This window comes from Acomys russatus, chromosome 5 (genome assembly GCF_903995435.1).
Source record: "Acomys russatus chromosome 5, mAcoRus1.1, whole genome shotgun sequence".
NCBI classification, from domain to species: domain Eukaryota; kingdom Metazoa; phylum Chordata; class Mammalia; order Rodentia; family Muridae; genus Acomys; species Acomys russatus.
Window position 1 is genome coordinate 43735634 of NC_067141.1, and position 27115 is coordinate 43762748.

The 27115-nt window shown below is 44.9% G+C and overlaps 1 protein-coding gene across 2 annotated transcripts in view; it reads left to right on the forward strand.

Moving 5' to 3' along the window:
• Window positions 1-27115, forward strand: part of Apba1 (amyloid beta precursor protein binding family A member 1) — a 206192-nt gene that overhangs the window by 173604 nt on the left and 5473 nt on the right. For both annotated transcript variants that reach the window (XM_051146264.1, XM_051146263.1), the window contains exons 4-10: window positions 1846-1885; window positions 3398-3543; window positions 17910-17942; window positions 18922-19008; window positions 20002-20187; window positions 21593-21772; window positions 23274-23486. In XM_051146264.1, the coding sequence (XP_051002221.1) occupies window positions 1846-1885; window positions 3398-3543; window positions 17910-17942; window positions 18922-19008; window positions 20002-20187; window positions 21593-21772; window positions 23274-23486 (885 nt within the window). The remainder of the gene's footprint in view (window positions 1-1845; window positions 1886-3397; window positions 3544-17909; window positions 17943-18921; window positions 19009-20001; window positions 20188-21592; window positions 21773-23273; window positions 23487-27115) is intronic.

Consider the following 27115-nt stretch of genomic DNA (forward strand, 5'->3'; position numbering starts at 1 on the left):
GGATTACAGGTGTTCCCCACCACATCCAGCCTAGCGCCTAATGTCTTGAACGCAACTTTATTAATTCATGCTAAGGATCAACTGATGTTCATCTCAGTCTGCATGTGAGAAGCCAGGTCTAGCCAGGTGTCTGAATGTTAAGCTCTCAATTATGCATTGGCTGTAACAAGCAAAGTAGATGTATTAGTCTCCCACTTCCTATAAAACCTGATACATGGTTCTGCATATCTTTAGAAATAATGATGAAAATCCTCATTGTGTGTAATGGAGATCCTTTCATTTCACAAAACTTTTTTTCCAGTATTACCCCAGAAATGAAATTGATGATAAACTAACAAATGGAGACTGTGAATGTACCAATCACCTACCATTGTCACTCTAAAGTACTGCTGTAGCTTCTGCTAAAATAAGTTTTAGCATTCAGAGAAGTATCCTAGTAGCCCAAGAAAACCAAGTCAGCTTTTTAAGGGTACCTGGAGACTAAGCCACTTTGATGAAGCTAAGTGACTTCTCATTATCCCTGGAACACTGGGAACAAGGACAGGGAGAGGGATGGGAAGTGACGTCTTTGGCCCCTGTGAAGCCAGCTGCTTCTGCATAGCATGGGGCCTCCTAGCCATATCTGGCCTCATCTGCTGTGAAGTTTTCCATAAATGGGATAGCATCCAAGACCCAATTTCTTTGGTGTAAAGTGCCATTTCGTCCTAGTGAGAACATTTGCAGGGGCCCTGCTGAGCGTTGCCTTTTGTGGTCTGCCATGCGATTAGTGTGGAATTCCTGTCACATTTTCCACGTAAAACAATTAGCATGCAGTGTTAGGAGCCTTTGCATAGGAACGGTGACACCCTAGTCCTTATCCACCCAGCCTCCTCACCTAGCCCATCAGGTCCCCAGAGCATGCTGTCATCTACCAGATCAGTGGACTGAACAGATGGCCTTCTCCAAAGGATAGGTGTTTAAGTGATCTCATCCCCCCATGATAAATCTCCAGAAACGAACATCTCAACCATGCAAACCCTACCTTTTGCCCATGTTAGGTGATTGCTTCTTAACATGAGCCTTTGATGCCCCCTACGTTTCAGCTACAAGCTCTGTTACCATTTAAAACAGAACTGAATTCCCTGTCCTCCTACCATGCAGAACCGCTTCTAGCATAAGTGCTTCTGAAAGGAGCCCATGGCAAGCTTTGCCACTTGGCATCCTGGCATTTTTCCTGGAAGGTTTGCCAGCCAGCCGGGTTCTAGCTCATCCCATCCAACAACGCTGTTAGGCTGACTTCTGATATGAGCTGACACTTAAATTCAAGAAACGTTAGTCTTTTAACTTACCCTTTCATTTTTACTTTAAAGAAACACAAATTCATGATTTACAGAATGGTATTTTTCAACTTAAAGAGTCAATGAGAGATAAAAAGGTATACGAGTATATCTTCCCTGTGTCAAAGACCTAAAGAAAACTCCAGGGAGTCCTGTCTCCAGGGTGTATTTCCAGAGTACACCATTGTGTTATTGGTGTATTTAGTAATCAATAGTTTTTCACACTGAATACATTCTTCAAATGTAAAGTATAGTCTTTATTGCTGATTATACCTCTTTTTAAGCTGACAAACACCTCTCTGAAACATAGAGGTATTTTGATCACTTCAAACTTCAATGGGCAAATCTGGGTGTAGGTAAGTAAATGCATATATTTATCCACACTTCACTCGGCAATGAGAAATGGCTGATAACTGGTTAACAAATGCCAATGCTGATGTATTTCTTTTTTTATGTTACATGGATGCTTGTCTAATGCATATTTCATCATGCTGTGCCCTTTTCTGAAACTTCTTTGTCTTGATTACAGTCAAGAAAAAGCTTGGCATCATTCCCAACCTATGTTGAAGGTAAGAACTGAAGAGAAAATATTGAGTACTGGGGTCACTCATGAATCTTTTAGCATTTGGGGGCACCAGATGTAAAACAAAACACTGGGAAAGACCACAAACCTGTTAATTCTGAGTGTCTTAGACTAGAGGTGTAATGACCATGAATCGCTCGTTCTCATCACAGACCAAAGGTAAAGGCTGGGGGCTAGCCAAGGAGTAAACCTACACCTCAGACATCCCGTGAGGGTCCTGACTAACTTCCTACTTCTCTATTTTGACCACAGCCTTAGTTGTTGAAAACTGAATAAGACGCCGGGTGGTGGTGGTGACACCATTAATCCCAGCACTTGGGGGACAGAGGCAGGCAGACCACTGTAAGTTCGAGGCCATCCTGGTCTACAGAGTGAGTTCCAGGACAGCCAGAGCTACGCAGAGAAACCTTGTCTCAAAAAAAAAGTGAATAAGTTAAGTTTGTACCCTGGCCAGCAGTTTTTCATGGGTGAGCTAGACGATTAAAAATGAAAATAAAAATGACTTCAGGTTAGACCCACAAGAGGGAAAGTAATTGTTTCCACCTCGAGTTACTTCATTTCTAGAACCTGAGGTTTCAAACTGTTTTACATTTTAGTCTCCTCAGAATTGCCATTCAAAGAAAATACATGTTTTACTTACGATTAAAATGTTTGTCTGCAGTGAACCCATTATACATACCAGTTGCAGACACGCTTTAATTTGGGCTGTGGATTATAGAGACTATGATTAGAATCAGATGTCCCTCTATTTAAAACAGAGATTTGATTTAGTAGATTGGTGAGTGAGAACGGAAAAATCTGATTTTCCTGGACATTGATCTCTACGTGAAGCCAGGAGCATCATGGTCTATCAGGTGGCACTATTGCCAGCATGGGACCATGGCTTTGCAGTGATGTTATCAACTTACAATGTTGGAGTCTGAAGCCATTATAGGAAAGAAATATCCAATTTTCCTCATGTATGAAATGTAATTTCTCCATCAGAGACCAAAAAGAGGAGGAAATTTTGAGTGGGTAGAAAGGAAATAGGAAGTGTCAGGAAATGGTGTTTTCTTCCATTATTACAGCTTTCTGTTCCTCTAGCCATTCTCCCAAGCAAACATACAATTTATAGAATCACGTGACAGGCATGAAAGTCAAAGATGAGTATGACATGTCCCCTGTTGGCAAAGAGCTCGTACTCCAGTCCCCAGTATTGTGTTCAGGGGGTGGGGAATTGTTTTGCCTGGGGCCTCACACATGAACAGACTGTCTTCCTGCCTCAGCCTCCCAAGCGACTAGGATTACAGGCCTGTCTAGGAGACTTTTTTTTTTAAACTGTTGGACTCTGATTCATATTTAAGTAAATACATCATTTCTCATAATAAATGACTCTTAAGATGTCTTTGACTAGCAGGTTGACCACATATTTACACGGTGAGCATGGAGCTTGGCATGGGGTACCCCCCCACCCCCCACCCCGTGATATCATTCACCACTGTGGCTCTGTGTGTTCTAGTTCCTGGACCTTGTGACCCTGAAGACTTGATCGATGGAATTATTTTTGCTGCCAATTACCTTGGTTCCACTCAGCTACTCTCAGACAAAACTCCCTCCAAAAACGTGCGCATGATGCAGGCCCAGGAAGCAGTAAGCCGGATCAAGGTGAGAGGGTCTGCGTGATCTGAGGGGTGGTGGGTGGCTGAAGGCACTCAGTGCCAACCCACAGCTCTTAGAGAGTGGACTAATACGCTGCAAGTAGGGCTTATTCCTGCCTGGATAAAATCCCAAGTCTTTACATATAAACACTATTTAGGTTGCTCTTAAGAATAAATATATATGGCCGTGCACTTTGCTCTTTCTGCCTCTAAGGCGAGGGTCCAGCACTGGCTTTCTATGGCAGCTAGAGGTCATTGACAGGAGCAGTCTTCTGTCAGGTTCCATTCCAACTGTTCCACTGCCATTAAAATGAACTGTTTGATCAAACCTTACTTGAGTAGTCTGAAGAAGTCAAGCAAATCCCAGTTAAAACTAGTTTGAACACAGTTATAACCTATTTAAGTTAGTTTTTTATCAAGACTTAAAGGAGAAAGCCAATTATGAGTACATCAAGAACCAATTTGATCTGCTTTCAATAGTTCACAAGTAGGTTGAACCACTCAAAATCAGTGTCTAAATGCAGAACTCTAGAATCTCCACCGTAATGCCACCTAGAATTACAGACATGCCAGAGCAGCGGAACACTGACTTTGCATTCATGCTGTCCAGATGCCTTTGTGCTGCCAGCACATGAAACACACAGAGCCAGCACCACTGCTTAGATAGAGCCAGAAAATTGAAACGTTAGGGTTCACCAATTTACTTTTTTCTAGTTTCAACTAGTTACAACTAAATCTTCTCTGCCCCTCTCCTCTGATACCATAAGGGCTGGTACTGTTATGGTTATATAGAGTGAGAAAGAGACAAGAGAAAACAGTGAGAGGTCCTGGGCTGTTGACAAAAGAAAAGAGAATCCTTGAGCTCTGTCTTGTGTAGGACTATGGGGAAGGGTAACAGTTGAGGAAGTGAGTCCCTTCAGAGGGAATTAACCATTCAATAGAGACACTGGGTGTGTCAGGAAGAGAGGATGTCAGATTTGGACCGCCACAGGAGTACCCTAGAGGCAGAAGAGAAAGGAAATGCATGCCTGAGAGAAACACCTTAAAAGGAAGTAAATTTGTTGAGGCTCGTGGTTTCAGAAGTCTTGGTCCATGGCTGGTTGGGTGTGTTTTTCTGGTGCTGTGATGAGGCAGAACAGTGAGGCAGAAGAGTGTGAGCAGCAGTGTCACTCACCTCATGAGGACAGACAGAAGAACGCATGCCAATCCCCTCTTCAAACACCCTCGCCAGCACCCAGCTGTATCCTTTCCTAAGTACTTGGTCTCTCTCAGACCAATCAAGAGCCAAGTTGACATAAGTAACCATCATAAGTTCATCTTTTCTCATGCTAACACCCTAAGCATACCTGCTCAAGCCATAATTAATCTCCAGATGAAGAAAACAATAAGGATATTATTAACTCTCCCACATCTCCCCTGGTACACTAGACAAACTCTCAACTGTGAGCCCCTGTGAAAAGCAAGTGAAACACTTATGTAATGACAAAGGACAAACATCCTCGTTCCAGAGGGAAGAGTAGAAAAATGACAACAAGGAAATGAACTGTTAGAACCAAACCCAGAAGCTAACAAAGTCCTGTAGCCCCCTGTTGAGCATCTGGAGGAATGGGGTGCCTTAACGTGAGCTTCAGAGGTCCTGGGCAGCCTCGCCTGCAACCTTGCCCATGTGTAGCCCACATGCTTTGTCTGAGAAAGCTGTACTCACTGCCTGCAGCTTCAGTGGCACATATTTCCTGTTCTTGCATCTGATTTCCTGCCATCTCCATTTCACCTCTTACCTTGAGCTTCCCACCAAACCAGTATCACATGGATAACAGCCTTGTCTGGCCCCAGCTCAGAGCAGCAGCTGGACCTCCTTGGACCACAGCTACAGGAGCCTCTGAATGTCTGGACAGCTGAGCACAGCAAATGATTCTATGATAATAACTTCCTGGGCATCTGCGTGCACTCAGGGTACCCCGCCAGCCGACTCTTTCCAGGGAAGGCCTTTCCAGTCCTTACACTGTTATATCACTGAGCCTACAATGCATATGATCTTGCTGATTCCTGAGATGCTTTTCGAGGCATCTTGTACTTGTTACAAAGTACTTTTTCTCTTTCTGAGGGTTACTTTTTAGAAACCATGCCTTTCATAACTCCAACTTTTCATGGACTTTAAATCAAGCTGCAAGGCTTTCACATCTTTCCACCCTGCTTTTGCTCCCTGTTCTAACTGTAAACCTGGCCAAAAGCCACAGCAGTGTCCATGCAATAGTCTGAAAGGCAACTGTCTTAAAATTCCCTATGCCAGGGGCACCTAATACAAAGTCTTGGGATGTGGACAAAATAAAATACAAATGTCCTCTAGTCCAATTCCAAATAAACTCCCCGTTTCCGTTTGAAACCCCATGAGCACAGATTTACTGTCCATGGTGTATTATTTGAGCTCTCACCACCCCTTAAACCTTAGTGAGAGAATCCTGGGGACTCTAACACGCATCTGTAAACTTTCCCCACAAACCACACACAAGGGCTTCTGAACCTGCAGTTGAGTGGCCATGAAGACAGCACCGTTCCTGGTGCCAGAGTTCTGCTCCTCTGTAGATTGCCATGACAAGTGCTTGAGAGGACAGACTGGTTTTACTTCACAGCTGCAGAGGTCATTGTCAGCTAAGTGTTGGTTCTGGGCTGTAGTGGGTGGAAAACCATGGTAGGGGGCTAAAAATCAGCAAAGCTGCTTGCCTTGTGGCAGCCAGAAAGCAGGCAGGCATTGAGAGTGAGTGCTTGTCTTAGGCTTCTACCCACATTCATCAAGACTAATCGCCAGGATCAGTGTGCTGACATACATCTGCCATCCCTGCGCTCAGGAGACTAAGACAGGAAAATGCCTGGGCTGTATAACAAGTCCTGTCTCTAAATAATCAATCAATCAGACTAAGCATCTTAAGTCTGCAGCTTTCTATTCACTCCGCATTTCCCCAGGATGCTCTGTGATATTTTTTCACCTCTCTCATCGCTTCCTGATCTGGTAGCTCTCCAGGGCACCTACTACTGCAGCCTCTGAGTGTCAGGTGCTCTTATGAGAAGTTCATTTGTAAAGCAAACGCTCTTCTTCTGAGCTCAGAGCTGCCCTCTCCTTTAACTACCCATAGAACACATAGTAAGATGTGACTTTTTAAGTTACCATTGATATGTTAGGATTAAAGGAATAGTTGACAGCTGCCTCAAAGGTAGGTATGATCACAGAACTGATAGCACTCTTGATGTTGAGTCTGGATTAACAGTTATTTCATGTGTCAGGGATCCACTCAGCCACTTCATCAGTGACACACAAACGTTGCCTGTGCCTTGAGGTCCCTCCCATAGTGTCTTATCTTAAAATGAGCCTCTTCCAGGAAGATGAGGGTTTTTTTTGGTTGTTGTTGTTGTTGTTGTTTGGTTTGGTTTGGTTTGGTGGTTGTTGTTTTAAGAGAAGTTCTGTCCTTGACTCCCAACAGGGCAGCACCTTGAAAGCGAAGTAACAGTTTGACCTTCACACTTTGTGGGTTTTCAAACCAAGTAATGTTTTCAGAAGAATGTTGCTGGATTCTTAATGAGCTGCCCATGCTTAGTGCGTCAGTCAGCTTGACACAGCTGTGAGCTCATACAAGTACAAGATAAACAAAGGAAGAAGGGTTTATTTGGGCTCATACGTCCATGAGTGTGTCAGCTCATAGCCCCTTGGCTGGGTTGCTTTTGGGCAGTAGTGCTCCGGACCAGTACCACACTGGAAGCACATGGCAGAGGAGGCTGCTTGCTTCACAGTGGCCAGGAAGCAAATAGAAAGGAAGGAGTCCCTTCAAGGGCATGCCCCCAAAAAACTAACTTCCTTCCACTAGACCCCATGTTCAAAAGATTCCACCATGTCCGAGAATTACCAGAGGCCAGTGACCAAAACTTTACCCATGGACCTTTGGGAGAGTAGCAGTCCAGATCCAAATCACAGCAGTTGGCCTAAATTACTCTTGTTTGCCTGCCGACCCCCAGCCCCCGCCACCCCCCTGAAAAGACTCACAAATGCCAGAAAGTTTCCTCGGGGTCATCTTTATCTTAATTTAGCACCTCCCAGCACAGCTCTTGAAATAATGTATTAGCATCTTAAGAAAAGCAAGCTAGTTTTTTTTTTTTAATGATTTATTATGTATACAGTATCCTGCATATACACCTGCACACCAGAAGAGGGCACCAGATCTCACTATAGATGGTTGTGAGCCACCATGTGGTTGCTGGGAATTGAACTCAGAACCTCTGGAAGAGCAACCAGTACTCTTAGCTGCTGAGCCATCTCTCCAGCCCTCATGCAAGCTAGTTTTTAAATGGAGTCTCAGTCCAGACTGTAAGGGGACAGTCCTGCAAACACCACATGGAGCACTAAGTCCCTCAGGTGAGCAGGACCATCAGCCTCCCATGGCTAAACAGACTGCAGTGACCTGTCACAGCCTGCCCAGTGACCCTTGACAGACAGGAACTAGCTCTGCAAGATATTCCTGAGAATGGGTCAGGACGTCACTGATTGTCCCACTAAGACGGGGCCTTTCCTGGGCTAGAACCAAGTATGTTCCACCCTCTGTAATAATCCAGAACAAAGCAACACGTGAGAATTGTATCAAAATACCAAGTCCGGTGACCAGGGCCACTTAGATGATTTTTCCAAAGGAAACAACAGTCTGACTTTGATGGTTACTCAAGACTTCCTGCAACAGAAAACTGAGGGTTACCCTGAGGTTAGTGTCTTATCGACTCTACCTATCAAGTCCCCCAAATTTGGCTGTATTTGTTGGGGCCCCTTGTTTGTTCACCTCCTGACAGCTTTGTACTCCCACATATGAGCATCTATGTCTTTCCACTTAAGAAGGGCTCAGATGTGCTCAGAGTGGGTGGGGGTGACAAACACAGCATCACCTGGACAGAAAGCAGCCACATCTCTTCACCAGCTCCTGGCACCAACTGTACCCTGAACTGCTTTCTTGCTTCCATAGTTGGGGCTGACAGTGTGGTTTTACCTTTAAGTCCAGTTCCTTCATGAAAATCAGACCCTTTACTCTGAAACTCCCAAGCAACCAGCACCCAAAAATCTCACAGCTCAGTTAAACCTCAGATCAGATGGCACTTTCAAAGCAAGCAGGTGGCCAACTGATTATGTTTTAAGCCTTCCCAGAGCACAGTGGGTATTTGAAAATCATGTATTTATCTTTTACAAGTAAATTGGTGTAGTGTGAGGAATTCATTAGAAAGTGGTAAAATTAAATGGTTACATTTCACTTACAGCTTATAAGTATCATTTTACAATGTGCTTCTATGTGCTGGAAGGAACTGCTGGCTGTCAATAAATATTTTCTGCTTCATGTTCCTAATATATCCATCTAAATGCCTGTTGGGATAACACTGCAGACAGCCTGAAGCTTCTTCCATGATAAGCAGAGATGCTTGTGTAAACCATCCCACCCAGAAATCAGCCGAGTTGGGAGCTGGTTCAGACTTGATGGCAAGAGGAAGAAGTGTGTACCCCAGCAGCCCAGTGGGCATGGATCCCATCCATGCTCAGGAGATGTCACTCTCTATGATTATCTTCTCTCTCATTCCCCATAACAACCCCCATTTTGTTCCTCTCTTTCCTGTGCCTCTATGGTATATGTAGCCAGAGGGAAGAGTGCTTTCTGGTGTTGTAGCAATTTACCCAGCCACCAGCCTGAAGCCAAAGCTTGCAATTTATGAGCATCCCTGTTCTGCGGGGTGGCATCCATCACAGCTGTGGACCAGGGTTGGGTTCACACTTGGAATTTTGAAGATTTTTTTTTTTTGAGACAAGTTTTCTCTGCATAGCCCTGGCTGACCTGGAATTCAATCAGTCCAGGCTGGCCTTGAACTCACAGAGATCCACCAGCCTCTGCCTCTGCCTCCTGAGTACTGGGACTAACAGCATGCACCATCACCACCCAGCAGTTACTTTTTCTTTAACAACGTAAATGTCCACGTTTATTTGCCGAATGGAGAGAAAATTTAAGACTTGTATTTGACCAGGCGCTCATATATATCTGAGACTTGGGTTAAAGGGCTTTTTCTAGTGACTTCCTGACCCAGACTTCCTGAGACAGAAGCTTAGACAATGATGCTATAGGAAGAGGCTGTACTGACAAGCTCCAGGAGGTCCTGCTGTGCATGGTGGACTATAAAATTGCTCCCTGGAAGTGTTATGAAGCATCTTCTCTTCAGCTGTGTTCTCCAGAACACTAGTTAAGCTGAGCACTTGCTACTTAGTAGATCTGCATCAGCAAGTAAGTTCATGAAATGCTCAATCTCTGGATATTTTCCAAATTCTTTTCTTTGTTAAAAGATTAGAGAATGGACTTTCTAAGATGGCTGGATAGAGGTTCCCAGAACTCACGTTTCTTCCGCAAACAAGAAATGCAAGTAAAGGGTGTATGGCTGTATTTTAAGCTAAGTGGTTAGAGTTTAAAAAAAAAAAAAAAAACAGGACAACATAGTAAGAGAAACACAGCCAGGGGAGAGGGAGACAAGCCTGTCCTTTGCAGAAAGAAGGGTGAGGTGGACAGTCATAGCTGAGGAAGTTTCACTGTCCTCATGGGCTTGCGTACCACTGAAGTACCCTGAGATCTTCCCTGTAGCTTTAATACAGAAGAGAATCTTACAAACACTAACGATGCTGTAGTCCAGAGCCATAGGCAGTGTTTTGTCTCTGTAGCCAAGTTCTCTTTGCAGTTTTCTGGTCTCTTGAGTGCTGGGATTGCACGAGGCACCGCCAGGCCTGCCTTGCTGGGTTTGCCTTCAGAAAGCAGCTGGCGTCTGAATTAGAACTACTCTATGGGTTCATAGCCCCTAATATTTCCATCTCTGAGACCCTAGCCACATTCCTCTGCCGTGCCCCAGTGTGTAGCTGCCTCGACAACTTAACTAAATCCACCAGAGCAACTGACTGGAGCTGGATACTTCATCATAGTGACAAACTGACGGTGACCCCTTAGGAACCAGCCATCATGCAGGCATCCTCTGAGACCATTTACCATGGTGATCTGCATGAAGACTCATACCAGCACCAGAACTGAAGGTGACTCTCACTCAGACACCCTGTGCCACACCCACCTGCCACTGACAGGACATGATGGCTGTCCGGCTGCTCTGTCCACCGGAATGTGCTGAGGTAGCCTTGAATAGTGCTGAGACTCCATCTGTCACCTTTCATGCATGCCAGACTAAAGAGACCTTAAGGGGAACTTGGCCCTGTTCCTGCCAGGTCATGCTCCTCAATCACTAGGCTCCTGGAGTCGAAAAGAAAGGCAAGAAGCCCCAGCCATTAACCTGCCCCTGGACATACAAGGCTAAGAGGAGCTGAGGGCAGTCTCTCAGAAGTCAGCAGAGGAGAATGCTACAATAGTTGCTCTTACCTCACCTATCTACTTCCTGGTGTCCTCACACCTTGTCTGACAGGAAGTGCCATCCAGACTGGATATAATCAGGCACCATAGAAGAGAGGCTGTGGTTCCCATTAGCCTCTCCCTGTGCAGGGTCTGTTCCAAAGCCACTGTCTGTTCACAGGACAAAGATTTTGTGTCCCTTAACACAGCTAGAGCTGCTCGTACCAGAGGCTCCTGCTAGGAGCAGAGTTGACATCAGTAGCTGAAAACACATGGCTGGGCTGGGACCACAGCCCCCAGGGTAAGATTGGCCATACAGCATTCCCTACTCTCGGCTGTTAACACTGTGCTGCCTAAGCTACTAATGTAGCCTCAACTTGGCATAGGCCACAGTGCCTCTCTGACTCTGACACAGCATACCCAGTGCCCAGTCATGAATCATAACCAGCAAAGCTACAGGAAGACTACACGTCGGTGCCCAACTGGAAATAAAGCCAATTGCCTAACAAACTGAACTGTCCAGCAACAAATTGCAAAGAAATAGAAATGGGTTAAATGACTGCTGAAGAATTTCAAAATGTAGCTAACAGAAGCTCAGTGAGGTCTAAGAGAATGTTTTAAAAGAATCAAGTGAAGTTAGAAAAACAGTGCCAGACAAGAAATAGAAATTCATCAGAGATTTTTAAGAACAACCAAATAGAAATCTTGGAATGAAAGAGAACAGTTAACCAGAAAATACCAACAGACTAGATCAAGTACAGGAAATGACATCTGAATTTGAAAAGCAGTTTCTTGGCTATCCAATTCAGGCCCCAGAAATCCCACAGGAAGAAAGCAAGAAAACAAGGGAGGGAATAGGAAAAAAAGAAATATACACTTAGGATCTTTGAAAGCCAGGGGTGATTATATATTTCTATAATCTAAGCATCACTATAATTAAATTATATATACCTATAATCCATCCCAGCAGACCTGTAATTTCCATACTTAGAAGGTTAATACAGGAGGATTGAGAATTTGAGGATAGCCTGAGCTACCTAGCAAGACTGTCTCATACAAACAAGAATCAAACAAAATCTTTGTAACACTCTAAAGTGAATAAATATAACATTGTTTAAGGACACAGGAAACTTATTCCATGAAATAATATCAGAGGACTTCTCTAGTCTTTGGAAAGATATGATCATCCAGATAGAAGAGTCTATGGAACCTCTAATACAGCTAACCAAAAGAGATTTTCACCCCAACATTGTAGTCAAATTGTCAAAAGTCTAAGAAAATAACAACCTGCTAGAGAAAAGCACCTTTTCACTTTTATCTTGTGCTCATTAAAATAGCAGTAGACAGACAGCTCAGCTGAAGTCCTGAAGTCTGTGATGGAACAGAATAGTATATTCCAAGCCCTGAAACAAAATGCCAAATCAGAATTACTCTACGAAGCAAGACTATTCCAGACATGCAGAAAAATTAAGGCCTTCCAAGATAATCAAAAATTGATTTATGACCATTAGACCACCTAAGGGAAACCTTAGAGAGAGAACTACTATTGCTAAAGCCTGTGAACGCATAAATCCCCTTACAAGAGTAGCCTCACCAATATGCCAAAGACAAGTGGAAGAGAACCAAGCGTTACCTCAGCAACAGCCCAAAGGTAAGACAGGAAGAAAATGAAAATATTCCAACACTAAAAGAAAATCATCAGGGCTGAAGAGATGGCTCAGCCCTGAGTTTAGATTCTGAGCACCTATGTAATGTCTGTATCCCTTGCACCAGGGAAATAGAGACAAGATTCCCAGGGCAAGCAGGCTGCCTGGACTAGCTGGATCAGTGCACTCTGGGTTCAGTTGAGAGACCCTACTTCAATAAATAAGGTGACTGAGGAAGATGCCCAGTATTAACCTCTGCCCTCTACCCTCATACACCACATATATATGTATATGCATGTATCACATACCCGTGACAACATCAAAATGACAGCAATAAGTCCTTGCCTGTCAGTAATAACCCAGATGTAAGTGGATTAAATTTAAGGGACTTTCTGAATGGATTTTAAAAATACAAAAGCCACTAGTATGCTGCCTGCTAGTAATCTACTTTACAAGTAATTACACAGAGACTGAAAGGGGAAAGATGTAAATGATACTTCAGATGAATAAAAACCTGAAGCGAGCAACAATCACTATCTATAGGAATAGACATTAAGACAATAACTTTACGAAGAGATAAAGGCAGTCACCATGTGATAATGTATTAAGTCAACAGCAAGACATAAGTTAATATGCACCTAATGTTGAAGCATCAAGTTTTATGCATAAGCATTAAGACACAAGAGAGGATCCAGTACAGAAATAGTATGGACTTACGGGATTTCTGCACTCCACTTTGGGTAAGGAACAGGTTATCCAGACCTCCTAAAGTCCAATTAATACCAGGGTTAAGTTATACTATAAACCCTATGACTTCCAGATGTTTATAGGATAATCCATCCCATGGCTGCAGCACACCTTTTCCCTCAGATTAGGATTTCTCTGGAACAGATTACTATGTCACAAATTTTAAAACGTTTGAGTCATATGCTAGATCCTTTCTGATGACAATGATTGATGAAACCAGAAGCCAACAAGTGAAACTCTAGAAATTATACAAATACACAGAGCAGTGGATCACTGAGGAAGTGAGAGGTGGATTAATACGTTTCTCAAATTGGCAGTTAGAGTGTATATTAGTTACTTTTTCTATTGCTGTAATGAAACATCATGACCAAGGCAACTTATATAAAAGAGAGGATAGAGTCTGTGATGGTAACAAGAAGGCATGGGGGCAGAAACAGCTGAGAGCTCACGCCTCAAACCCTAAGCAGGGGGCAGAGTACACACTGGGGATGCTGTGAGTCTTTTGAAACCTCAGAGCCTTCCCCCAATGACATACCTCCTAGTCCTTCCCAAACAGTTCTACCAAATATTCAAACACATGAGCCAGTGGGGGCCATTTTTACTCAAACCCAAACAGGGAGTGTGGCTAATGGTAGGTTCTCCATGCTCCAGTGGATGGTCCTGCACCAGTGCACATGGGCACAACTAATTGAACTTAGTACATTACCGGGGGGGGGAGGGAAAGGAAGGAAAGAAAGACACAGACAAGACATGCAGCTAGGAAGAGAAGTTATTGGGAGAATGAGAATATTGGTTACATTTTCATTGTACAAATATATGAAATCCTCAACAAATAAAAAAAATTATAATAGAAATAAATATAACACAGTACAACTGTGAGATGCACCGTAAGGTTACACTTATGATTGCCCACATAAAAATAGAAACTTTACAAATAACCTGTTGAAGTACCTCAAGGGTTTGAAAAGAACTAAAACCCCCAAAATAACAAAGATCAGAAATAAAACAGTATGAAAGAGTGGTGAAGCTAAGAGTTGGTTATTTGCAAAAATAAAGACGGAAACATAACTGATTCAACAGAAGGTCAAAGCATCATGAGGGATGATTTTTTTTAAAACTTTAAGTTGACAAGTTAGAAAAACCCTCAAGACATAAAACATGTGACTAGCATCTTAAGCGATGGTCAGAATTCCTACTGTGCAGCAGTACCCTTCATATTATTTAAACAGTAGCTCCCGTAATTGTTTAAGCAGGGACTATAAAGATCGTGGTGTATTGCCTGCTAAAGCCTGCTGGTAGCACCTTAGAAAGGTTTGTGGGACAGACCTCAGGAGAGTTTTTGCCCCACGTCCTGATGCTGTGGAATGGCCCTCTCCACTCAGCTGGGCCACTGTGACTGTCCCCTGTCTACAGTACAGTAAGCCTGTGCTAGCTCCCTTGTCATCTTTTCCCAGGACTCTCGACTCCTCAGCCAGAGGTTAGGGTGCTCCTCTGAGGCCGTGGGTGAGCACACAGAGAGGGTGTCCTCATCTCCATTCTCTCTGTGAGGCTCACACAGTGACATCACTGGTGCTGTTGAGGGATTCTCTGTGCACACGTTTTTGTTCAGTTCATTTGTTATCATTTTTCTTTTATGTCTTTACTAGCCTATTCCAGAGTTCTTATTTGTCCATTCCTTTTTTATTTCTTTCAAATATCAAAAACTATGGTTTCATCGTAAAATTAAACATTCTATCATTGTAGCTTTGTCTAAGTCATGTCACTTCCCAGCTTGCTTGAAGAGACCTGGGTCAGTAGAGAGGGTGCTGCTGGCTCCTACCAGGCCTTTCCCATATTGCCTCATTCACTGCTGAGACAGGACATTGGGGTGGGGATAGGGAGTGCTGGGAGTTAGGTTTTATTAGCCCTATTTTATGGGGAACTGAGAAAGTCCAGAAGAGAAGCCTGCCTAAGCTGCACAAAGGGGAGCATAGACTGTAGGGCTAGATTGCCGCTACCTCACTGCTGTGTGACGTTAGGCAAATTACCTAGCCTTTCTGTGCTTTGTTGTCATCTTCTGAGTGTCTTACTATAACTCCTGCCTCACAAGGCCGCTGTGAGTTTTGACAGTGACATGTGCAACAGTTCTAAGGATCCTGGCATAGAACGGTAACTCAATCGATGCTAGCTGGGTAAAGAATAGATAAGCCAGCCAAGGCCCTCCCCACAACCTAGAAGGGCTGTCTTCAGGTGAGCGTCTGGTGCACACTGAGCCTGAAGTAAGAGGAGCGAACCCAGCTCCTCCCAGGGCACTGCCATCCTCGGCCTTAGGAGGTTTTAGGAAGCCTCTTTCAATTTCTCACTCGGGCTCTGACTCTCTCATCCTGTCAGTGTTACACCTAAATGTTATGATCTGCTGCAGAATTCTCAGAAATCCAAGAGATTTCAGTATTGCTCTACCTGCATAAATATTTTCTACTTTGTGGAAGCCATGTCAGAACACCAGTTGTGAATGTCAGTTTGCCTTCCTCATCTTTCTGTAGTTTCAGAGAAAAAAATGGAATTTGGGTGACTTATTGATGGCAAAGCTGGAACACAGTTCCCCTAGAGTTGGGGAGTCTTGTTGGGCTTTTGATATCAGCAGGAATAGGAATTCCTGGGCCATTTCACACCATCTCAAGAGAGGCAGAGAAAAGAAGCATCTTAGATCCTAGGGGAGAAGTTACCAGGCAGGTGAAACCTGACTTGAGGTCAGAACATCCAGGGAAGGTCTCTCACTCATGAGCATGAGAGTGGTACATACCTGTGTCTGCTTAGGGTTTTCTCAGAAGCAGAAGTACAGCCACTGACTTCTACAACCCTTTGTGTGGTTTATTAACTTCAGAGTCTTCCAGAGCAGACTGCTCACAGGAAGAATGGTGAGGAAGCTGTGTGGGTGTGGGGTCGCCCTTTTTCCTAGGTATAGCAGCAATTAGCTGTGCGGTGTCTGGATGGCTGACTCATCCAGTTTCCACAATGGGGTAACGCAGGCAACACATTGTAATCACTAGTGAGCTAGAGACACAGTGCTGAGAACAAAGTTTTTCCAACAGGTAAGTACCAAGGAATGGTACCCCCATCACCCACCCCCATCACAACAGCACAGCTTTACCCACTAGTGCCATAGCTTTCACAACAGTCTCGCTTTACCATCCCACACACAGCACAGCAGTGAAATCTTACCCACCCCACACTGTCACAATAGTCCAGCCTTACCCATCCATCACAATGATGCAGCTTTACCCACCCCACACCCATCATAACATCATCCACAGTTTGGCCACTGACTCACATTTACATAAATAACTGCATCCTACACATATAAATAATAATTGTATATAGCAGACACAGATATAATACTTAGTTCCTTGCTCAAAGTTTTTTTCATGTGTTCATTTTATCTTTTAAAACAGCCCTTTGAGGTAGATACTATCTTAATCCATATAGAAAATAAAAAGACTAAGTGGCTTGCTTAAAAATCACACAAATAGTAGGTAGCAGAGCCAAGATCTGGATTTAGAAAGTCCATCTCAGCTTCTATTAACTATGCTTTCTTTTAATTATGAGTAAAAGGAGAAATATGTCCATTTTTATTGGTACAAACTATATTAATCCTATAAAATTTAAGAGGTAAAATTATAGGGTTGACTCAACAGGAAGGCACACAACCCTAACTATATAAGAACTCTCTGACACAGCTACACACAGAGATGGTAAAGGTCGGGAGAACCAAAGCAGGACAAAGATAAGCCACAGTAACAGCTCGCAGTCTTAGCATATCATTATCAATAAAATGATGGGACAATCAGGACACATGCACAAACCCATGTGAGAACTGAAAATTCATCCTAACCGACAACTGAGAATGCGTACTGTACTGTGCAGTCCATATGATATGTTCGCCAAAGTCAGTCATGTGCCCGACAACATCTAAGCCACGGCGACTTCCAAAAAGACTGAAATCTTACATACCATGTTCTCGGGTCACAGGAAAATTGATTCCAAAACCAATACCAAAAGGATAGCTAGAAAACCTCTTAAGTATTTTGGAATTAATAACACAGCTCTAAATAATCCAGGGTTCAAAGATGTCCCAGCTGAAGGGCGGTTATGTGCCAGTAAAGAAATTGCAGTGCATAAAACTACAATACGGCTAAAGCAAGGATTAGAAAGGAGTCCAAAGCCTTAGTAGAAGAAAAAAGTCTGGACAGCTGTAGCAGTTTATCAGAAGCTGAGGGAAAATTCAGCAAGTTACTCCCAAAGAAAGTAGATAGAAGTAAATATGTAGGCTGCAATCAGTGACGTAGCAAATGAGGCAAGGGTTAAACAGACCCAAAGTGAGTTCTTTAAAAAGACAAATTACAGTAAAGCATAAGGAGCTCTTTCATGCCCTGTCCCAACACTCGCATTATATTAGGAATATTTCCCCTTAAAGTGGGGTGTTGAGCCCATCTCCTTCCTATAAGCGCTTTAAACCCCTGAGCAGTGTTAGTGTGTCAGTTCCCTTTTGACTGAGTCTGCAAATTCTTTCCTAACTATTCTCCTGTCTCTGTTTGTTCCATGCTAAGCAGACGGCCCAGAAATTAGCCAAAAGCAGGAAGAAGGTGCAGTACAACTTCATCCCTTGGTGTTACGCCTGTCCTTTTCTCTTATGTTTTGCCTTTTTATGATTTCGTGTTTTTGTTTTCTGCATCCAGCAAGTTTTTGTTCCGATTTCGTTTTGGATCGCTCCATAAGCCAGCCTTTCTCCAAACTCAGTTGCCTCAAGTGGCCATTTTCTGTTGCTCATTTGGTCATTTCACCTCAGAGGAACGACAGGGAGCAGATTGGAGACGCTAAATGAATCCTCTAGTGTGGAAGCTGCAGCCGTTCAGGAGCAGTGATGTGGCAGGGACCTGGGACTACTCAATGGCAGTTACACTCGATTTGAGGATTTCTCAGATTGCTGGATGCAAAAAAGAAAACTCGCTAATAACCACACATGCGCAGGGTTTAGCCCTAAATGAGCCAGGCTGCACTTTGGGGGGTCTCAGAGCTTCTAGGTGTTTGTCAATTACTCCGAGGATGTGAGACACTGGGGGCTCCTCTGTAATGGGGTGGCTGCAGGAGCAGGCAGCTGCGGCTGTGTTGCTGTGGTGATGTGTGAACATGAAGGCCCTCTTACCAGAACTGCATCCAGTGGCTTCATTTGCACCTGCTACAGACACTGTCCTCCATCAGCTCTGGCAGGGTAAACCGAGTGACTCTTCTGAGCTCCTCACTATGCGCTAGCTGCTCTTACCCTTCGGTCTCCAACACCCTTGCAGAAGGGACCTCCTGCCATCAAATCCAGAGTTAATCTGCTGCAGTGGGCTGCTGCTGTAGGGGAGGCGCAGAGGGAACCCTGCCTTTCCCCTGTAACATAGAGCTAACCCTTGCCCATGTGTCCATCCTCTCTGTAGTACCTTCAGCTTTGGCAATTTAACCCTGTGTTGCCATTCTGGTGACTGTGTCTTGGTAACCCAGTGTATGAGCTAACCTTTTCCCATGCCTCTGGGTTAAGATAATGTAGTAAAACTTCTTTTTGGTGTACTTTCTTCTTAGGCTCCTGAAGGCGAATCTCAGCCAATGACTGAGGTGGACCTCTTCATTTCTACCCAGAGGATCAAAGTATTGAATGCAGATACACAGGTACCAGCTTGTTCCCGCCTTTGTCAGTGGTGAAGGCCAGGGGACTTCTAACATAAACTCTCTGCCTGTAAAGTTGCTATGCCCAGGTTCTGGGGTGCTGCACCTTGCATGCTGGGTCCTGGAAACCTGACTGGGGTGATGAGGGAATGAAGAAAGGACAGACACACAGAATAGCTGGCATCTGGTGGACCGTGTGCTCTGATGGAACTATCAGCAGCCTCAAAACTCAATGTGTTTCTCTTACATCTCAGTAGGAGGTGACTTTAGGGGAGCAGTCTCCGGCTGTAAACACTGGGGAGGACAAATCTGGGGTCTGTGTTTTCTGCACACATTTTGTCAACATCTACGCATCTATGCCATCCCCATGGGTCTGAGACATTCAATCCTTTGTGTCAGTGATACACATTTAGTCAGGACTTCATCCATTCCTCACACCAGACTCCAATCAAGCTCAAAAGATTTTGCTCACAAAGCCTAATGCTAGGTAGGACTGTGACTAATTTCTTAGAGCACAAAGGAAAACTTAGAATATGTGTATTGTGCATCACTCATGTCACTTCTCTGGGGAGATGTCATTAGCCGTAAGGAATTCTATTTAAAATTGCACAGCATACATGCATACACATGCACGTGCGCGCGTACACACGCACACACACATATGCATACATGTGCACAGACACACATGCACACAGTGGCATTTAGATTATTTTCTTTTCAGCTTCACCACAAGAGATTCTGTAAAATGTAAAATGTTTGATATTTCTTACTTGTTTTTCTCCTGCTCATTTCGCTTGCTCTTTACCAACCAAAATAAATAAAATAAAATAAAGCCTCAGGCCTTGGAGATGGGATTCAGAAGTCTGTCAGTGAGGGCTTTTTCCTGGCCCATCCAACCTAAGTTCCATATTCAGCTGGAGTGAGGGAAAAAGAGCACCATCTCCTAAGTCCTAAGGTCCTGCACAGCACTCACCCTGCTCTGCCCTTCGCCTCTAGGAGCCTATGATGGATCACCCTCTGAGGACCATTTCCTACATCGCAGACATTGGGAACATTGTTGTGCTGATGGCCCGCAGGCGGATGCCCCGCTCCAACTCCCAGGAGAATGTGGAAGCCTCGCACCCTTCCCAGGATGGAAAAAGACAGTATAAGATGATCTGCCATGTCTTTGAGTCTGAGGACGTAAGGCTGGCTTCCCCAACCTCCCTCTGAGAACCTGAGTCAGTGTAGTTCATCATACATTAAACATATTTACTGAGCACCTACTGTGTGCCGGGCATTGTTCTAGAACTGCAGGTGTAAGGCTGAATAAAGCACAGGGGTTACTCTTTATACAGGCTGAAGGGGCAGAGAATAAGGAGATAAACCAACTTTATGAATGAGACAGGGAGAGTGGTTTTACTGAAGTGTCAAACAGGGTCAGTGCACAAAGGACAGCAGTAGCTCAAGCTGCGTGATTAGCATAGTCTATTTTTTTTTTTCAAGGAGATGACCCTTGAACAGAGACCTGAATGAAATGATAATAGAAAATAATTAGTGTAAAGGCCCCAAGGCAGGGGAGTACTGAGTTTGCTTGGGAAGGAAGAGCAGCCATGCTTTTTGGAAGAGGGAGATCCAGATTGCCAGTCTTCATGGCACCAGAGTCTCTGCAGAGGAAAAGTTCAGAGGTGTGCAGAACTGTTTGTACTGTCATAGTTAAACTAGTGCACTTGTTCCTCCCAGCCTTATGACAGAAGAAGCATCATCCATTAGACCCAGACCTCTTAACCACTGAGCCATCTCTCCAATTCCCTTTTTCCTACAAAATAACTTATAGTCATAAATATAACAAAGAAAAAGAAGTTAATATAAAGCCACGATACGTTGTATAAATGCTTGGGGCCAGCCATTCCAAAGAGCATCATGAAGTAGCCAGATGTTTACACCTGCTTATTTAAGTTTGGCTGTGCGACTAGAATTGCATTCGGTGCAATGCTGCGGTAACATCTACTTCACATTTTGAATTGAGGGCAAAGCAAGAATCCAGGTCTATAAACACAAGCAGAATCTCCATGCACCATAGTGAATACATGGGTTGACAGGGATATGATCATTGATAACTCAGATGCCATACCCACGAATGACATGGATGATCTTGAAAGACATGAAACTTGCCTATAAAATCTCAAAGGACCTTCGCCTTGCATAGTAATATTTTTTAAATGTGTAGTGTAACGAGGGTTGCCCGGTGAGTCTTTGTATTTAAATGTAAACTAGAATCTAGTCAAGGATACAGTTATTAGAAACAGGAATTATATATAATATGAATGTCCAGTGGGATATCCAAAAATGGCACAGGATGTAGAATGGCTTGTCATAGTGTATGACTGACCTTTACATAGCAGGATACCCTGTCTACTGGGTGATCATAAGAAGAAACACATTAATTTTTTTTTCAAACAGTTCCTGGTATGCCCTGGTCCCCTGGTGTGGAACGGCTGAGGGGCTTGCTATTTAGAACCCTCAAATGCCACAAGGGATCATCCAGGGGTGGGTGCGCCAGGAGTTCCCCCATTCACCACTATCATCCCTTATGCTGCTGCTATAGGCCCAGCTGATCGCACAGTCCATAGGACAGGCCTTCAGTGTCGCATACCAGGAATTCCTCAGGGCCAACGGGATTAACCCGGAAGACCTCAGCCAGAAGGAATACAGTGACCTGCTCAACACCCAAGACATGTACAACGATGACCTGATCCACTTCTCCAAGTCGGAAAACTGCAAAGATGTAGGTACCTCCCGGGACTTGTTCCCAGGTTGAGCCAGCTGGGTGAAGGCAGGGGGAGGGCACACGGGGGCGGGGCTGGCAGCCCTGCTGTGTGTGGAAAAAGAGGCTGAAGACCGTGGTATTGACAGGACATTTTGTGGCTCTCATGCCTATCTCTGGCTTTGCCTCCTCAGAGGACTCCTATCATTAATAACTATCAAAATCAAGTATAAATACTCTTGTGAGTCAGATAGACTTTTGCGGGAATTCTATACGTATGAGCACAGGACCTGATTTCTGTCCTTACGAAGTCCTCAATCCAAGTAAGGGCACTGAAAATGATCGGTGACAGGACACCACAAGCACTGATGGAAGACAGCTGCACTTGGCAAAAACAGAGCACATGACCATACAATAGATGCTGCTTCGGTCCTCTGCTCTTTCAGGTTGAGCTCTGCAGGGGTATCTGGAGGGAGACAGGGCCAACTAGGCTGCCCTGAGTTCTGGGTCATTGCAACATTCAGGGGCAGCTGAGAATAGAAGGGTAAGGAACAGTGGGAAAGCCCGAGGGTTAGAATGCTGGGACATCAGGAAGGAGGTAAGTCAGCTGGAGCAGGAAGTGAACACTGGAGGAGACAGGAGAGATAATGTGCCAATTTGAAAATCCAGCCAAAAGGTTCAGACACTATCCTCCAGATAAAAAGAACTTCTGAATAAGAAAGTGAGCTTTGGACCCATTTGCCGTCACTGGTCAGGTACCTTGGACCACAGCCGAGAAGATTCTTAATGAGGCTCAATGGAAGCCTGCACTCAAAGCAAATACGGGGTTGGGGAAGGTACTGAGGAAGAGTGTATGGTCTTAGTGGGCAGAGCCCTCCTTCTGAGCCACAGGGCAGAGGCCCTGGAAGTAGCTATACCCGCTGTCTCATTGGCCCAGGATGGGCAGGGATATATCCGTTTGCTAGGACTGCCATAGTAAACACCACGGGCTAGACGGCTCCAACAGTAGGCAGGATTGACTTCGAGGTTCTGGAGGCTGGAAATGCAAGGTCAAGATGTTGCATGGCTTGAGTCTTCAGAGCTGGGAAGAACGGCTCTGCTCACACCTCTCTCCTTGGTTCATGGTTGGCCTCTTCTATTCATGTCCTTCTGTCATCTTGTGTGCATCCAAATCTCTTATGAGAGCCCCAGTCACACTGGATTAGAGTACACCATAAAATGCCCAGCTTAGCTCAGCTGTCACCACAGTGAGGCACTGGAGAAGGTACTGGGAATTAGAACTACGACATGGGATTTGTTGGGGTGTGGTCTGGTGCTTTGTCTTTGTTAAGTGCTGACCCCCCCAACCCCTGAGATTCTTCCTGCAGACTGTCATGTACCCCAGGTATTGCCATTGAACCTTGCCTCCCTGTTTGACTAATAAAGTATCTCTCTTTCCCCACACACAGGCAGGGGGACCAGCTCTGATACCTGTCCCATATAGCTGCTGATTTGAGATTTCTGCATATTTTTCTTTCTGCAGGTTTTCATAGAGAAACAGAAAGGAGAAATCTTGGGCGTTGTGATTGTGGAGTCTGGCTGGGGGTCCATTCTACCAACCGTGATCATTGCCAACATGATGCATGGGGGCCCCGCGGAGAAGTCAGGAAAGCTAAATATCGGGGACCAGATCATGTCCATTAACGGCACCAGCCTGGTGGGCCTGCCTCTCTCCACCTGCCAGAGCATTATTAAGGTACGTAGGCATGAGAAAACCTTCTCAGTAACAGACTTGAAATGATGTGAAGTGTGACTGCCACTAAGTCCTCAAAACCTGTGAACGCGTTTAAGCCCAGGCCCTGAGGAAGACCCAAATACAAATGGCGTGGGCTTGCACTCAAGGCAGCTAACATTCAAGTTACTGTTAGAAGTTTCTCCATAAGTCAGGATAATATATGTAGCTTACATAACACCCACCTCTAATCCAGTGCCCATGCTAGCATACCTCATCAGTTAAGTCACTCTCTCCCACGTAACCAGGCTCAGCCCCAGCAGGATTTTGCTCAGCTCTCTACCCCAGGTAATCCTTTATAGCCAGCCAGACACACATGCGCAAGATGACTCACCACCCTTTGAAGCTCACGGCAGCACTTCAGCTCTTCAGAGAACACTGCTGCGGGTCCACCTGTCCCTTCCCCCGAGCCACTGCCTGAATGCCCGTAGGGAGAAAGCCTGCTCTAATCCACACGTTCGTTTTTTGTTCAGCCCACACCGATGCCATCACTAACGAAAAGAGCTACTTAAGGAGAAAATGAATGTGACTCCTTTGGGTAGGAGGGGGCTGGATTTTTGTAGCAGTGAAGCACCTGTGTGTGTAGCCTTAGAAAACAATGACGCCGCTGCTTTTATAGCCAGTATGACACTAACCCGCACCCAGCAGTGGGAAGCTTGGTCCCAGGGCTTCCAAAGAGAACACTACTCTGGGAGGAGTAAATAAATCTGTACATTCTATGCCAAAAGAAACCCACAAAAGTCAACACCCTCATCTGAGGAGCAGGGACGAGGGTGTGAGCGAGCAGGGTGATGTGTCTGTGCTTTTATCACCAGGGTATACTTGTTTATTCAGCCATGTATAGAGAAGTAAGTTCTGAGAGATGTGTCATTAGGTGTTTTTGTCATTTTCCATATATCACAGAGTACTTGCCAAGAGAGGCAGTAATTGTAGGGCTCATGAGGGGCTGAGAGCATAAGACAACATACTATCTTATGGCTTATGTTGTGTTTTAACGAGTAGGGCTATACCCTAAAATAATGATAAAAAAAAAAAAACTTATATGTGCTAGTAACATAACCTTTATTAAGTATCTTGTACATTCATGTGTGTGCATGCATAAAAGTTGGCAGAGCAGTGAGTCTACACAGATGTCACCACAGACATGAGGAGTGAGTTGTGGAGGCCTATGGAGGTCTCCAGGTCCTGGAATCTGTCAGTTCCACTACTGTCTTTCAGGACTTCTGTGGTTGACTAAGCATCACTGTGCCACACATGGTTGTACATAATGATGAGCTCAGAGAATCTGCTTAATGCACAGATTCCTTCAGATATGTTTAACTGGACCTTTGTTAGATGCTAAGCTGAACCCTAGAGAAGCCATATATGTGGACAATAATCACATTGCTGAAAGGGTGTGTGGAAACAAAGAGGTAAAGGGCTGCAAGTGTTTAGGAGAAGAAACATTAGTAGGACAATGTATAAGCTGACTTTGAAAGAGTTAAAGCCTGGCTTTGTATCAGGAAGGACAGTGGTCTTTAGAAGTGTCTGTCTGAATTGATGGACAATGGGCTGGCATTGAATCTGGGCGAAGAACTTAGCCTGACCGGCAAGGTTTGATCTGGCATTGTCATGGTGACCTCTCCTGAAAGGCAGAGCCACTACCCATTGGCCTGCCCTCTCCTCTCTCTCCTGTGAACAAATCACTTGTGTGTGCATTTGAGAACTCCAAGGGAATGTGTGGCCCAGACAGTGAGTAGGTCCTCACCCAGGAGCTAGGCCTAGTAAGAAGAGGTGACTGGCCCCACAGTTACAGAAGTCAAGGGCTATGCACCCAACACTGACCAGAGGGTAGTTGTGGATTAGTTTCTGGTTACACATAAACTTCTATGCACCAGGTATTGTTGTCATTTATTGCACAAGTAGAAAACTGAGGCACAGAACAGTGATCACATACATAGCTGGCCCTTGGTGGAGACAGATAACTCACCCAGTGAGCAGTCTGTTCCCAAGACAGTGCTGTCCAGGGAAGGTGTCTATCCAAATGTACATCCTCAGCCATAGGTAATAATGCATGCCCCAGAAGCCTGGAGGCTGGCTTGGCTGTCCACTGTGAAGATGGTACTACAGCCATATCCTGTGATGCATTGGACGGCCCCCAGCACAGTCAAGACTTACCTAGCCCCAGCTGTTTATAGTGCTTGTCTTGAGGATCTGTGTGTGGGCTGCAGATTTCAGATATGAGAGAGAGAAACTGGTGAATGAAGTCAGTGATGGCGATTTTATAGAGAGTTGATTTGGGTCAAGAAAGGTTTTGGGGGGTGTTTTAGACTGAATATGTTTCTTTAAATATCATGTTCAGGCCCTAACCACAGGGGACATTGGGGGGGGGTGATTAGTCCTAAGACTGATGCTTTCATGAAGTGGATCAGTGCCTTTATGCAAGGGACCCTACAGGCCCCTCTTCCTCCATGTGAACGCAATGAGAAGCCAGGAATCTGCAGCCCAGACGAGGCCCCCCATCACTCCTGACACCCTAATCTCAGACTTCTGGCCTGCGTAACTAGTAGAAGTAACTTTCATTGACTGTAAACTACACAGTGTGTAATATTTTGTTGTGGCAACCCAAGCTAACTGGAGACAGAGGGGGAAAGGGAGAGAGGAGAGAAAGGAGAGACACAGAGAAACTTGAGTGAAGATTGGGATGGGCTTGAGTTTGTGAAGCAGGAGTTTCTGATCACTCCCAGCCCTGTGTTCCTATAAGCTGCCTCTTACCTGAAACCCCAAAGGCTCAGAGCCCCCAGCTGGCCATTCACCAGCTCTCCTCTTACCCATTCCGATTGCCCTCTAATTGTCAGAGACAAGATGAAGGCTGTGCTGTGCAGGGGGTTAGCCCGGCCACCTTGACTGCTGCCTGGGGCCATAGGTCTGTCCACAGATTGCCTGCTCAATGCAAACAGAGGGGCCCTAGAGCTGCCTGGGGGGAAAGTTTCTTTGAGGAACTGAACTTTGATGCCTGTAAACGGAGTCTCCATGGACTCAGAAGATGAAAAAGCTGTGTGATGATGAAAGATACAACAGCTGAAGAGAACGTGGGAAAGCAGCGGCCTCCCTCTCCTGGGATGTGCGCAGCAGGCAGGTCCAGCTACAAACTGTCCACGTACCCTCAGTGTCCTGAGAGTCTCAGATTTGTTGAGCTGAAAAATCAGATAGCCACAAGACAGTGTCTTGGCTTGGCTGGGGTGCATTTGCCACAACGTTCCGAAACCCACAATACTAACTGAGGACTGGCACTCAGTATGTTTAGTGCCATTTTTATAGTTCTGTAGACGTCACTTTGTACCTAGAACTAGAAGGATGCTCACGCTGCCCAACCCCAAACCCCTCAGCTACTGCCGAAGAATGTCTAGGCTTCAAAAATTTACCATAGTGCTGCTTATTTCAGCTGGCCCCAGTGTACTTTGTAGTTACTCTACCCAGCATCTTGCATCTTGATCAGCCATTGCTTCTCAGACTCACTAGAGCTACCCGGGGATCCTGTTAAGATGTCGGTTCTCACTGACAAGCCTTAAATAAGGCTCTGCTTTCCAGCAAACTCCCAAGAGGGAGTCTCC